Consider the following 13,945-nt stretch of genomic DNA (forward strand, 5'->3'; position numbering starts at 1 on the left):
TGTTCCGCAAATACGTCTCTCCCCGGTAGAACAGTACCGCGGTGCGAAGAGCGTCAGCCAGTGGACTGTGCTGAATGTTGTTCACCGCCACAGCCACTGCCAACTGGAAAAGTGAAAATGTACTCCGCTGAATGGATTAAGCTAATATTGTCATATCTGCAGATTTTATCACATTTATGCTGCTACGGGAACGCAAATTTGCGGTGATAAAAATATTTTCAACGCAATCGTTGTTGACCTTCGACGGGAGTTGTGTCATCTATTTGTAACGGTACCCTGACCGGACTTCGATTACATGTCTTAACCTTTCTTGGTGGAATGGGGAACAGACGTTCACCCATCCCAGGCAGTACTTGGGCGAATTGATAACGCTATGATATGTGAAGCTGGTAGACCTACTCTAACAGTGGGTGCAAACGATGGTCAAAACTCTTGTTCAAATACCCATAGTTACCATAAAATTACTACTACAAAGTTTCACTATGCAATGCTACTCGAGCTTAAGCAAACTGAATGAAAACCTATGATAAAATATTCAAAGTTGTGGCAATTCGGTGGTCAATCATATCACACACACATCCTTCCAGACCGGTTCGCGTTTCTGGTGCGCTTGTTATGGAAGGAAATTGATTCTGGTGAAGAGGTTGAATGTTTAATTTATGAGAAAGTCGATTGCTTTCGTAGGGTTCTTGAAACGAAATGTGAAAAACAAACAGACCGTTTGGAAAACAATCCATCGGAGGAGTGAGGGAGCGGGTCGGCTTGGTTTGACTGATAAAAGCAGAATGAGGAGAAGCGATGCACGAGTCACATTAAGCTTGCATATTTTACATTCAACATAATCAATTTTGTTTTTCCAATTGTTTCTTAAACAATAAATCAAAGACTTCCTGGTAAAAAAAAACTATATTCATATAGTAGAATGGGATTGCTTAACCTATAATGTTATTAAACTGGTTTGCATCAGTTTCAGACGAATTTGTACATTGTCATTAAAATATGATGTGATGTGTTTTGCTTGAAGATTTTCCATTTTTTTAATAGAAAGGTGTACAGTTTATGTTAGAAAATTTAGCATTTTACTACAGAAAAATTTTTCATGTAGGGCAAAACCTTCACGAATCGTCCTGCATCATTGCAGGAGTGTATGAGTTCACATTCTCTATCGGCGTTTGAAGTATCGTTTTACGCATTATCAAATACGCAATACCGCCAAGGAGTATGTTCGCGATTCCGACCAGTGTAACGATGGCCCATGCCGGGATGGCTGTTCCACCTGAAAGAACGGGGGAAAAATCGAGATGATCGTAAATTTCCTGCTGATGTGCTGATGGCAGATTTTGTTCTTACGTTTATGCGTACGGTTGATGGTGCGGCGTCCTCGAAGAATTTTTCGTCTGGCTTCAGTTTCGTCTAAGCACATGCTGAGTACCACTGAAAAATTGGAATTAATTTGTGGATTAGAAATGCGTTCGGTATTGCAGTGAAGTAAGAAATGTGAGTCCCAGTATAGTACGGAACGCACAGAAATTTTTCAAAGTAAACTGAGTCATGTTGCACCATTTGGTAAATCTTTTCGTGTGTCGTTGTAAACCAAACAGCAAATTTTGTTTTTATCAGCGTCTTCAGTAGAGAAGAAAAAGAAAATGGCAGAGTATTATTATTTTACCTTATTTGGAAATAAATCGATTTTTCTAGGCACGGGGATAAGCTATAATCTGGGATTCCTATAGCTTCGTGAAATACTATACAATGGAGCAGCAAAGGTGCTAAAGGTGCGTGTGCCCGGGTGGCAGATGGGACATAAACAAGATGGTGTGAATCAGATACCGTTGAATTAGTCTCTCAACTCTGATCTCGTCAAACTCCTATGTGATAAACGATTATGAGTTTTAGGTAAACGATTTTCGTTTTAGATGCTCTTTACCAGACCTCTTAGTGCATGTTCTGTTTTTTTTTCTGTACTACTGTGTAAAATAGCATTGGTAAGATTGATTTATTTTTCGTTTTTTTCACCGCTTCTTATTGATTAATAGTTGATATGATCATTATAAACAAATTATTTTTTTTTATGTAAATATGTCAAATAAATTGAAAGTTAAAAATAATGAAAAAAAATCTGCGGCGGGGTTAACCGACAGGCAAATGACTCTGGAATGTGTTGCAAGTATTAAGTCATTCTGTAAAAGTATTCTTAGAAGATCAGTAGAACCAACACTTTTTAGATCCCGAAACTAAGACCTTATTTATGACCTTGTTTTCTACTAACCGACGTTTCGTCACCGATCGGTGACATCTTCTGGGGAAAATAAATAATAAAAACTCAACAGTCGATCTCTTAGCAACTATCATGTTAAGTAGTTAAAATAAAAATATTCTATTGTACTTTCAGAGAAAAATATAAGTGAATCATTCCGACAGTCGTCGGATGAAATCGCACCATAATTCTTTGCTCACAGCCTGGTCTACCTCAGCGGCTTTTTCGTACCAATTTTTCGCCATCTGTGCAGCATCCCGCATCAACTTTTCATACTTCTTCATTTTCACTTGATTGCCAAATCCGGTCCGCTGTTCAAAATATTTCCAATCTGACAACCAGGAGTACTGTTCTACAACTGACAATATTTCTTAATTATAAATAAACCAAGCTTTTAATCTTACACACTTTTTATATTTGTACATGTTTCATAACGCAGGTTATTCAGTATATAATTTACAATATAATTTTTTATAGAATATTATAAATAGCGATTTCTTTTTCTTATAACGTTTACATTATTAAATGGACAAAATGCCGATTTTTCATGGGTTTACCTCCACATGCACTGACGCAACTACCCATGCAGCATCAATCGTAGTAAAGCCTGTAGTACACTCTTTGTCTAATGGTCAAATATTTGACCTTCTGACATAATGGTCAAATTTTTTTGACATCATGGCTGTTGTTTGCCCATGTATGCCCCATGTTAAAATTGGAGAGTGACAAACAAATATCTTTGGCCAAATTTTTATCTGTCAAAAAGTGCCAAATATTTGACGCTTGACCAAGGAGTGTAATATAGGCTTGATCAAATAGTCAGCAGAAAAAAATCGACAGCACTATCAGTCGAACTCTAACCGTAATGGCAAAAACAGTGAAGCTACTCCCGGAAGTGTGCGCGTTCAAAGAACGGCACCCCTTGCATCGAAAACGGGCATCGTGCGGCATTTTGTGGACGCCAGATACACCCGTTCCGGCATCTACAACAATCAGAATATCGAATGAAAGATCGATTCCGGACTGCCGACGACCCTGAGTGACAAGAAGCTCCAAAGGATACTGAAGAGGAAGATCGACGGAAAAGTGTGTACATCGCTGCGTGCGCTTGGTCGGGAGGTCAATGCAACTTTCCAAACGGTGAAGAAGTACCTGACAGGCCCATCCACTGGTCTCGAAAGGCAATGACGTAGCGGTTGCGGCTGAATAACATTGTCACGTGGATTTTTCCGGCGAATCGTGACGAGGTGCTGGTGACGGACGACGATGGTAACGACTTTCAGGGCACTTCATATTTTACTACCCCCACGAAGAAAATGAGCTCCAAGGTGAAGTTCATTTCACACACCAAATTCCTCAAGAAGGTACTGCTGTGGCTAACAATCAGTGAGAATGGGATGTCAAAGCCTCTCCTCTTTTGCTCAGGACTTGCCGTGAACGGGGAAATTCAGTTAAAAAAATTTTTATAAGTAAGCTCCATAAAGCAAAGCCTTGGTGCTACATTCCGTATCGGAACTCGACCTTCTGTTTATTTATACACAGACTTCGCAGCCAACTGTTAAGTGTACAGGACAATTGCGGGGCTAGCGCTACGATCCTACTGACACTAACAGTCTCTCCCGAGCCGAGACTCGAACCTACGACGACTGGCTTGTTAGGCCAGCATCGTACCTCGAGACCAGCTGGGAGATTAAGTAAGCTCCATACAAAATTTAAAAAAAATGTTACCAGAGATGCCAATGTACAATTTTAAACTAGATTCTTTCAGTTTTTTTAGTAATCCAGTTGAACAGTTGAATCACAAAATCAACCAGTTTTTGTATATTTTGTCAGTTTCAACCAGATTTTCCCATTGTTTTTTTTTTCTATTTAAAAAATATTTTTTTAAGTAAAAATTGTATCCTTATTCATCTTTTAAAATTCTGTAAAGAGGGAGTAAATAAGGATTTCACTCATTTCTATCTTTCTATCCTCTGCTCGCACGAACTCAGCCAAATTAATAGCAACATGATATGACATCGAATCAAAAAAAAAAAAAAAACATTACAAACAATGTAGAAGCAAATAATAATAATGTCAATAATGGATAAAGCAACTTTTAAACTTTTTTGTAAAATCTGTATTCGAATAGGGCTGACTTAGGCGTGAGATTATTAAATATTTTTGATTATGACCTGGTGCGAGAATACTACATATTGAGTGATTGGCGCCTTGTCATATCTGTGGAACATATTCTCCATTTGCGAAATTGACACCCGATTTTATCAAATTTAGAGAAAACCCTTCAAAGCAAAATCTTGAGCGAATAAATAAGCTCTCCCTAATCGAATTTTCACATGTTAGTTTTGTTTTTCTCATACTAGGGTTCCAGTTTTTTTCCACTTTTATTTTCAACATTATTCCAGTTTATTCCAAAATGTTATTGATAACCCTGTCAGTGGCAGCGGTGGTGTGCCATTTTCTGCGAAACTGAAATTGGACTGACTGTTATTAAAATCCACGAGAAGAAATACCATGGCACGTCTGCTTGTCTGCGGTGATACCTTTTTTTCGCTTTTGTACTAAAACCATTTGAACATTGGTGAAAATGAACACATTGACAAAATAATTGAAAATTGAACAAAATTAGATATTTGCATTTTGAACAAATTTGAGATTTTTGAATAGAAAAGTTTTCGTTAGATAAGCTTTTTCGCCTTGAGAGTGCTCTTTTTTGAATGTTCCGAAGAGTTTTAGATAGTGTAATTGTCTATTTAAGAACCTATTTTTTTAAAAATCAGAGATGACGTTTTTTAAATCACTTTTTGTTTCTAAAGCAATTGCTTCAATAATGTTAAATGGAAATTCTGACAATTTTCCAAAAGTCATCTCTTAAAAACTTTTCCCTTGTTCAGTATAACAAGGTCTTTTTCAAATCCTGGTTCAGATAATTTTTCGAAAAAAAAAAATGAAGGAAGTATGCAAAATTGCTTAATTGCCTTGCACCCACAAAATTTCACTGAATGCCACTTACTCAGTCGAATTGGTGCGAAATCCTTCAATAATTAATTCTAGGTTGTTGAAAGCAAGGTGGCAAGGCTTTCCACGAAATCCGCGCCATGGAGTAGTAAAAACGCGCCAAATCCGCACCGACTGTAACAACCCTGGAATTCGTCATCAAACATCGAAGACGAAGTACATGGTTCACGAGAAGACTGTGCTAACCTCCCATCCCAAGTTCAAGTTGGTGGTGTTGAAATCGAGGTGACCGACGAGTTCGTGTCATTTCGATCGCGCTGTCATTTCGATTCGAACAGTTTCATTCAGGTCAAGTCAAGAAGGAATCAAGTGAAATTCCTTTTGGCTACTGTCAACAAATCACTTCTTTCTCTCTTTCCCGTCTGTTGTTCATCGGATCGTTTCAAATGAAACTAATGACTATTTCAATCGACGGACATAGTGACGGAGAGAGAGACTCTTTTCTTTCCTTAAGCGTCTCAATTGACATTAGCACCGCATCGCGTCGTTTGATGGTAGTTTTCTAATACCGTAAGCCGTAGTTAGAACAGCAATGGCATCCAATAAATACGTTACGCAAGCGCTCATTGTCATTGGGTGTCATGTGACTCACGAAGTGCTCGAAAATGATACAAAAGCTTTTCGGCTGAAAGCGACGGGTCAAAGCGTCACTATAACCTGATAATTATCAATTGAAAATGACTTTGTCAGGTTCTGGTTCGTGTACCTTGGCTCACTGGTAACTGTCGACAACGATATCAACAGAGAAATTCATCGGCGCATTACGGCAGGAAATCGCGCATACTTTGAGCTCCGGAAGACGCTCCGATCGAGTAGAATTCACCGCCGCGTCTAGTTGACCATCTACAAGACACTGATCAGACTGGTTGTCCTCTACGGCCACGAGTAAGGATGTCGGACGACAGCCCGATGAAGATTGTCCTTGAAACCAATCCGTCAGGGACGAGACGAAGAGGTGAACAACGGGCAAGGTGGATCGATCAGGTGGATGACGACCTGCGGACCCTACGCAGACTGCAGTGCTGGCGTACTGCAGCCATGGACCGAGTGGAATGGAGACGACTCCTACGTACAGCAAAGGCCACACCACGGCTTGGGACTGTTTGGTGAAAAGCAAGACGAAAGGCCCAAACACAATGGATACGTTTGCGTTGCGTTGACGTTAATTTGACAGAAAATGTACCTATGGGTTAACTGTCAAATTGCCGCAAACGCAGCCGCAGCGTATCCATTGTGTTTAGGCCTGAAGAATGAACTCAGAAACATGCCTGCACGCATGTTTTCGTCCGCCTTGGCGAAGGTACCGATAAACTGCCAGAAGGCCGCTCGCAAGGGCAAGTAAGCTAACATAATTACCTTCCATAGGGAACGTATCAAACTCAATTATCTGTCCTAGTTTCTTTATCACCATCCGAAAAAAGTTTTTTTTATTGCAAACGTTATGTTCGCAATTGGGAATCGTTTGGACCTTTTTGTATCCATTGTACTGTCACTTATTGTTACATATAAAGAAGGGGTGTACTTGGGACCGTTACGCAACTTATTTACAAAATTAAAATTTGAAATTTTACAAAACTGAAAAAGAATTTTTTTTTGTTCATCAGAAAAAATTTAATCTAGATGACCCTGACTGTTACTGTCAATACTGGCACGACCTGGCGTAATTAAATGTCACTCGATCCAAGCGAAATTTAAGTGGAGGAACGGTTATGGCGTGGGAAGGATTATCTCATAATCACCAGCAAAATGAATACCAGCAACTACTACGAGCTTTTAGAAGACGGTTTGATTGCATACTTGGAGGATCATATGCATTTTTTTTATTCTCGCTTATATTCCGTCGGTTTAGTTCCGCCACTGTTGTGGCCAATCACCGACGCCCAGGGAGGCGACTCCACACCCAGGACCCGTTTATTAACGGACCGGCGCCAACGGCTTTACTTCCTCATGCGATGGAAGGCGTGATCCCAGAGATTTTTTCGCCTCAGAAAATCTCCCGGTGTCGGCTAGGATTGAATCTAGACCAGTTGGGTTGGTTGTGAGTGGATCACGCCACCTCACAACCATCGACACCTATGTCGGCGGTGGGATTCGAACCCAGGCGTCGAGCGTGGTTGGCGGAGACGTTACCAACCACACTAGGCCCCCGCTCCGGATCATATGCATGAATCTGTTGTATTTCAGCAAGACAACTGAAAAAGACGTCACCGTACGTGATTGGCCAGCGTGTAGTCCGGATTGCAACCCGATCGAGAACCTCTGGAGTATATTGGCTGCAAGAGTTTACGTCAACACAACAAACGACCTCAAATGCTGGCAACAAATCTCTGTCAAATCCCAGAAGAGAGTATTTGAAGTTATTAAGTATACGGGAGAAGCTACAAAGTATTAGCCAACTGTATGACTTAGAAAATTTTAGCTCTTACTACGTTGACTTGAGGTGCGCCTAAATTTTAATTATTCGCATTTTTTTTCATCAAGTGCACTTTTTCGAAGAAATGATGCTGTTTGTTTAAGTTTATGATAAAAATCAGTGATGACATTCAAAATCCAATTTCTTTTGAAGAAATATTCTATGAATGACATGGTGCGTCTAAACGAACGCATGTCACTGTAACATCGTTTGTTGATTCTATATCGTCCAGTAGCTTTTGTCTTCGGAAACGACGATAATGTCTGAAGACGTTAGCGTCATCATCGATAACGATAACAGACAGTATCGTTATCGGCGTTTACAACCTTGACCAATTGTAATTTGTGTTCATTTTATTCCTGTCGTTAGTGTTATTATGCTTTTCAGAGTAGGACATAACGAGCTGACTAGGGAACATTCTAATTCTTTAAAACTCTTCGATATTTTTGACAGTCTCATACCCACTGAGGATGTTATCGATAAGCATTAAAACGTCAGAAAGTATCAGTAATCAGCCGAAAATGCACATAAACTTGTCTATGTGATGCTTGGGAGTAGCAAATAATCTTCACTGTATAACTCCTGATGACCGCAATCTGTACGTCCTAAAGAAAATTGGGCAATGTTTGTTTTGCACTTGCTAACACTTTGGGTGTTAATACGAACGAAGGCTCCGAAAACGAGGCCAACGCGAGACACACTTGAACTTCATATCATTACATAACGTATTCATCGAATGTTCAAGCTTTTATTTCGAAGCAGCATACTGGGCACAATAGCGCATCCTGAATCTCTGTTAAACTGGCAACCATGTGCAATAATTATTTTCAAGAACGCTGTCACAGTCGAGGAAAATTGCCAAACGGATCAAGCTCGCTTTTATGTTATCCTACACGCATCAAAAGAAAAGCAACCCCGAACGTGCTCTACGGTAGTTTTAATGTCGATGTATAAGTGCGTTCCCACACGGTATAGGTAAATAACAAAACATGAGTAATAGAATAAGTGGAGTTCATTTCACACACCAAGTTCCTCAAGAAGGTACTGCTGTGGCTAACAATCACTGAGAAGGGGATGTCAAAGCCTCTCTTCTTTCGTTCAGGACTTGCCGTGAACGGGGAAATTCATAGTACGGAGTGCCTGCCTGATGTGGTTCCGAAGTTGGCGAGCCGGCTCAATGTCCCACAACTGCGTCCCATCGAGAATTTCTGGGCAAACCATAAGCGTAAGATCTACTCCAATAACTTTGTCGCGAAAACTGAGGAGGAATTTATAAATAACACCAAGAAAGACTCGGAACTTTGTGAAACTGGCGAATTCGTCATTAAACATCGAAGACAAAGTACATAAAAGGAAGGGGTTCACGAGAAGACAGTACTAACCTGATGATGAAATCGAGGTGACCGACGAGTTCGTGTACCTTGGTTCACTGGTAACTACCGGCAACGATATCAACAGAGAAATTCAACGGCGCATTATGGCAAGAAATCGCGCATGCTTTGGTCTCCGGAAAACGCTCCGATCGAGTAGAATTGACCGCTGCGTCTAGTTGACCATCTACAGGACACTGATCAGACTGGTAGTCCTCTACGGCCGTGAGACATGGATTCCTCCACAACCAACGCACCCTTGCGGTCCTCGAGCGAAAGGTGTTGCGTACCATCTTCAGTGGAATGCAGATGGAGAACGAAGCGTGGAGAAGGCGAATAAATCACGAACTTCAGGAGCTGCTTGGAGTGCCATCTATCGTCCACACTATTAAGATTAGCAGGTTGAGATAGGCTGGGTATGTCGTAAGGATGTCGGAGGACAGCCCGGTAAAGAATGTCCCTGGAACCAATCCGTTAGGGACGAGACGGAGAGGTGCACAGCGGGCAAGGTGGATTGATCAGGTGGAAGACGATCTGCCGACCCTACGTAGACTGCAGAGCTGGCGTACTGCAGCCATGGACGTAACTAATTTACAATATTTAAATTTGAAATTTCACAAAACTGAAAAAAAATTGTTTTTGTTCATCAGAAAAAAATTAATCTCGATGGCCCTGACTGTTACTGTCAATACTGGCACAATCTGGCGAAACTAAATGTCACTCGATCCAAGCGAAATTTTAGTGGAGGAACGGTTATGGCGCACAGTGCGTTGAATGTATGGGAATGCGGGACAATGATCAAAAGAGCCATTCTAGTATTTTGTGTGATTTGGGTGTGACACGAAAAATATTTAGTACCGATGAGAACTACTATTTGCACAATTGACGAATGTCAAATACGTCATCGCAAAAATGTCTCAAGCGCCATTTTTTGTACAGATGCATAAGATGATAATTTTCCTAGAATATTATCCATTTCAAGATAAAAGGCTTGAAAAGTATATTAAAATAATTTCTAGGCGATGAAAAAGTGACCTAAACACCAACACGTTTAGTTTTCATGATTATTTCTATTTAAAATAAAAATTTAAACATCTAGACATTGTTAATCCAGGAATCTTTCATGTGTTTTGCACATAAATTACGTGTTAAACATAAAAATAAGGGACAGATGTACGATAAATTGCTCACTCTTGGTCCCAGAGGTATCATTCAAAAACGCGAATTTCGGTTGAAAGAGCAAACTTGAGCAATCACTTCCAAAGTTTAGAGGACATTCCAAATAAGAGGAAAAAGCGATATTCAGGGAGGTACTTTGGGGTACTTTTTTTGACGAACGATTTTAAATCGAAACTGTCTTTTTTCTCTAAGCATGAATAAGCATGACTAAGAAGCCTTTAACTTCCAAATGCGCTACGTTATGTCTCAATAGTAACATGTGAAATGTAGTAGTTACATGCCTCTACCGTTGCCATTTTGGTTTTAACATGAAAAAATATAGAGTACATATGAAAATAATTTAAAAACTAAGAAATTTTTAAAAAAATAACGTGTCACTTGAATAGTGTATTTTTTAATTTTTTTTGATTTGAAAAAAAACTTTAGATTTACTTTCGAGAATTGATTTAAACGTTATTTTTTAAAATGGTGTATCAGCTTTAGTAGTTTGAATCTTTGAAAAAAAATCTCAAAAACTTTAATCTCTTTACGTAAGATTTCCTGTCTAAGATTGCCAAGGACTTCTCGGACCCACACTGCTGGAAGTCATTGTATTGTGCTCTCGTCCGCCCAATTTTAGAGAATGCGTCAATCGTGTGGCAACCGCATCAACTTTCGTGGAGCCTTAGAATCGAACGTATCCAGAAGCGGTTCATTCGTCTTGCACTGCGAAATCTGCCTTGGAGGAATCCCGATAGTTTGCCACCCTATCCTGACAGATGCCGACTACTGGCTCTCGATACACTGGAACAACGAAGGAAACTGCAACAAATTTTGTTCGTGGCAAAAATTTTGTACGGTGCAATTGATGCCCCCAAACTACTTGAAAAGATGAACTTTCGCGTACCTTATAGTACTCTTCGGAATACATCGTTATTACAGCCAACCTTTCACCGGACTTTGTTTGGTCAAAACGAGCCGATTTTGGCATGCATTCGAGCGTTCACGGCTGTGGAAGAGCAGTTTGATTTTAATGAGACAATTGGACGATTCGTAAATAGGATTAGATCTGTGATACATTAGACTAATTTTATTCATTAAGACTTTATTTGTCAGATGAATTATACAAAATACAAATACAAATACAAATACAAATACAAATACGTAAAGTTTTTCCTTGTTGCTTTGAAAGCAACAACGAAAAATTTTCCTTTAAGTAACAAATTTGTTACCTTGAATGCAATGAAATTCTTCTCCAGTCAAGTTTCAACCGATACTGTCATATATTTTGCACATGTTACGAGAGTACGACAATCATATAATAGTTTTGTTCCTTCTAATAACGAAACATTTCTCCCTCCCATTTTTCTTTTGTACAAATTTGTTACCTTGAACGCAATGAAATTCTTCTCCAGTCAAGAAAAAACACATACTATCTCATATTTTGCAGAAGTTACTAGTTTTTTCCTATTCAGTGCATTTAGCATGCGTGCATTAGTTTGTTTGTTGTACACAAACAGAGTAGAGAAAAAAAGGCAAAATGCTGCCATATTTTAGGCATAAATGCACAAATTTAATATATCATTGTTAAGAAACTATAAGATAGGTTTATTCTACGTCGATTTTTGGTATCAATGTTAATGTTATTCACTTTCATTTAAATTGCGATTTGAAAATGTACTTGAAAATTTTCAAACTGACATTCCCCAATGTTTTTTTTCTTGCTAGTTGCGACCTAAACGCAAAGCACTCCAAATTTTGTTACTTTTTGGTTTATACGTTTTGTGTCTAATTCGTGGTCATAAAAAACAAAAAGGAATAAAATGTTATTAAAAAGTAAACAAATCATTAGAAACTTCGAAGATTTATCGTATTTTTTCAATTTTTTTTTTACAACATGGCACGAAAAACATGTAGAATAGGCGTACATAAGGATTCAAAAAAAAAAAAAAAAAAAAAAGAAGTAATCCACACGCTACCAAAAAAAAATCATGCATAACGATTCATTCTTGCAAATATTTCCATACGCAAAAACGCTGCGATTTATATCTTCGGTAAAATTGTAAACATATTGTTTAATGAAAATAAAAAAAATGAGACAAAATGTTGCAACAAAGGTTAAAACAAAGTGAAAACATAGTTTATGCAAAAAAGCGTAAAGTCGAAGAAAATCCCGATTTCATTTTCATTTAATATAAAATTTCCATTCTATACTTTCAATATGATGTGTGTCTTCCAATTAAAAGTGTTTATAATTTATGGATCTGAGATTTCTGAGTTAATTTTAATAGTATCGAAGTTGTATACTTCCATGCAAGATTTCTTTTGTTTCTAGATTTGCCATTCGTGATCAATTTTAATTTTAATTGTACACAATTTTTAATCCCATCTGCTGAAAACCTAGTTAACGAAGAATTTGTGCACATTGATTGCATAGCGTTTTTTCAAATTTAGGTAGAGGAAATATTTACTGCCAAACACCTAAGAGATCAACCTCAGGTAGTGTAGGGTTTGACCCACTAAAAACCCTCCAGTCTCCTGCCCATAATACGTTCATTCAAACGAAGCACGAAAAAGTTAATTCAATGCATTTTGTGCTGATGGTCGTGTTTGATAATTTGTTCCGAAACTGATATTGTACTATGGCTGGTTTCAAACCCTGAGGTGTTGCAACATGTTGTACAGACGAGTTCATACGCCACTTTTTGTGGCATGAAATATAGAATTTATTCGAATCATTTTCACTGTTCTTTTAATTATATCATGCGGTTGAAGGGACACTCATTAACAGCCCTGAATATAGTTGTTACTTCTCGATGGTTTACTCACTGTCGCAACGTTACTGTCGTAGCAGAGCTGTACTTGCCTCACTTCAGTTTCATCGTATAGGTGACTACCATTACTAGCACCTATACAAAAGCACTATAGATAATTTGCCATTGCTATTGTAGATTATGATCTGAGTTCCTCGAAATTTTACCACTCAGAATTTCTATTTGAGATTGGCTAGTATGAATATTTATTGCATAAGTAATATGATAACACTATTCTAAAGCAATGACTCAGTAAGTGGATGCGAACTCTTGAAATGCACGACCGATTCACCCAAATTATCACAGTTTACGGCTTCGATTTTACATCAACAGTAAAATTGCTCGATCAAAATTAACACATCATCGCAACGAGGTGTGAGTTGCTGACCACTGTGAGCAACAAACTTTACAATCTGCCACTATATGATAATTAGCATTAAAAGTTAATGAGCGCTAAATATTGCATCAATTATTTTCCATCTAAACCAAATAGCGTGATTAACTTGATATTTCTAATATTATTAGCTTCTGTTCCATCACGACACTGCCCAAGAATGTTCGCTTGTGATGTGAGTCACCAGTTTCGGGCGTTTCCATAACCAAGCACGGTTATTCTTTCACTTTACACTATTCATACTCACCTAATAGTAACGTAAAATAAAATGCTTTTTTCTTCAGTAGCTGCATTGTGATGATTTGTTAGTTTGAATTCGTTATTTTTCCACAAACTTGTAACGAAAAATACGTCGTATTGTATTCGATGGCTTACAGTCTAAATGGTTCAACAAATACTGGCCAAATTAGAATGGGACCTGTTCGCGCATTTTCCAGCTCGCAGGTGAAATCCGCTGAAATTGATAAGATAAGCAGGCCTACCTTGCCCACATACAGTGGTAATGGTATGCATTATTGGAAC

At 38.6% G+C, this 13,945-nt stretch overlaps 1 protein-coding gene across 1 annotated transcript; it reads right to left on the minus strand.

Annotated features, from left to right (window-relative positions):
- Positions 1-887: 887 nt before the first annotated feature.
- Positions 888-13,843, minus strand: LOC129732783 (uncharacterized). Its single transcript, XM_055694017.1, has 3 exons — positions 13,671-13,843; positions 1,351-1,434; positions 888-1,276 (listed from the first exon to the last, which is right to left on the minus strand). Exons 1-3 carry the CDS (start codon positions 13,714-13,716, stop codon positions 1,116-1,118), a joined length of 291 nt encoding a protein of 96 aa, XP_055549992.1. The 5' UTR covers positions 13,717-13,843; the 3' UTR covers positions 888-1,115.
- Between the last annotated feature and the right edge of the window lie 102 nt (positions 13,844-13,945).

This window comes from Wyeomyia smithii, chromosome 3, assembly GCF_029784165.1.
Source record: "Wyeomyia smithii strain HCP4-BCI-WySm-NY-G18 chromosome 3, ASM2978416v1, whole genome shotgun sequence".
NCBI classification, from domain to species: Eukaryota; Metazoa; Arthropoda; class Insecta; order Diptera; family Culicidae; genus Wyeomyia; species Wyeomyia smithii.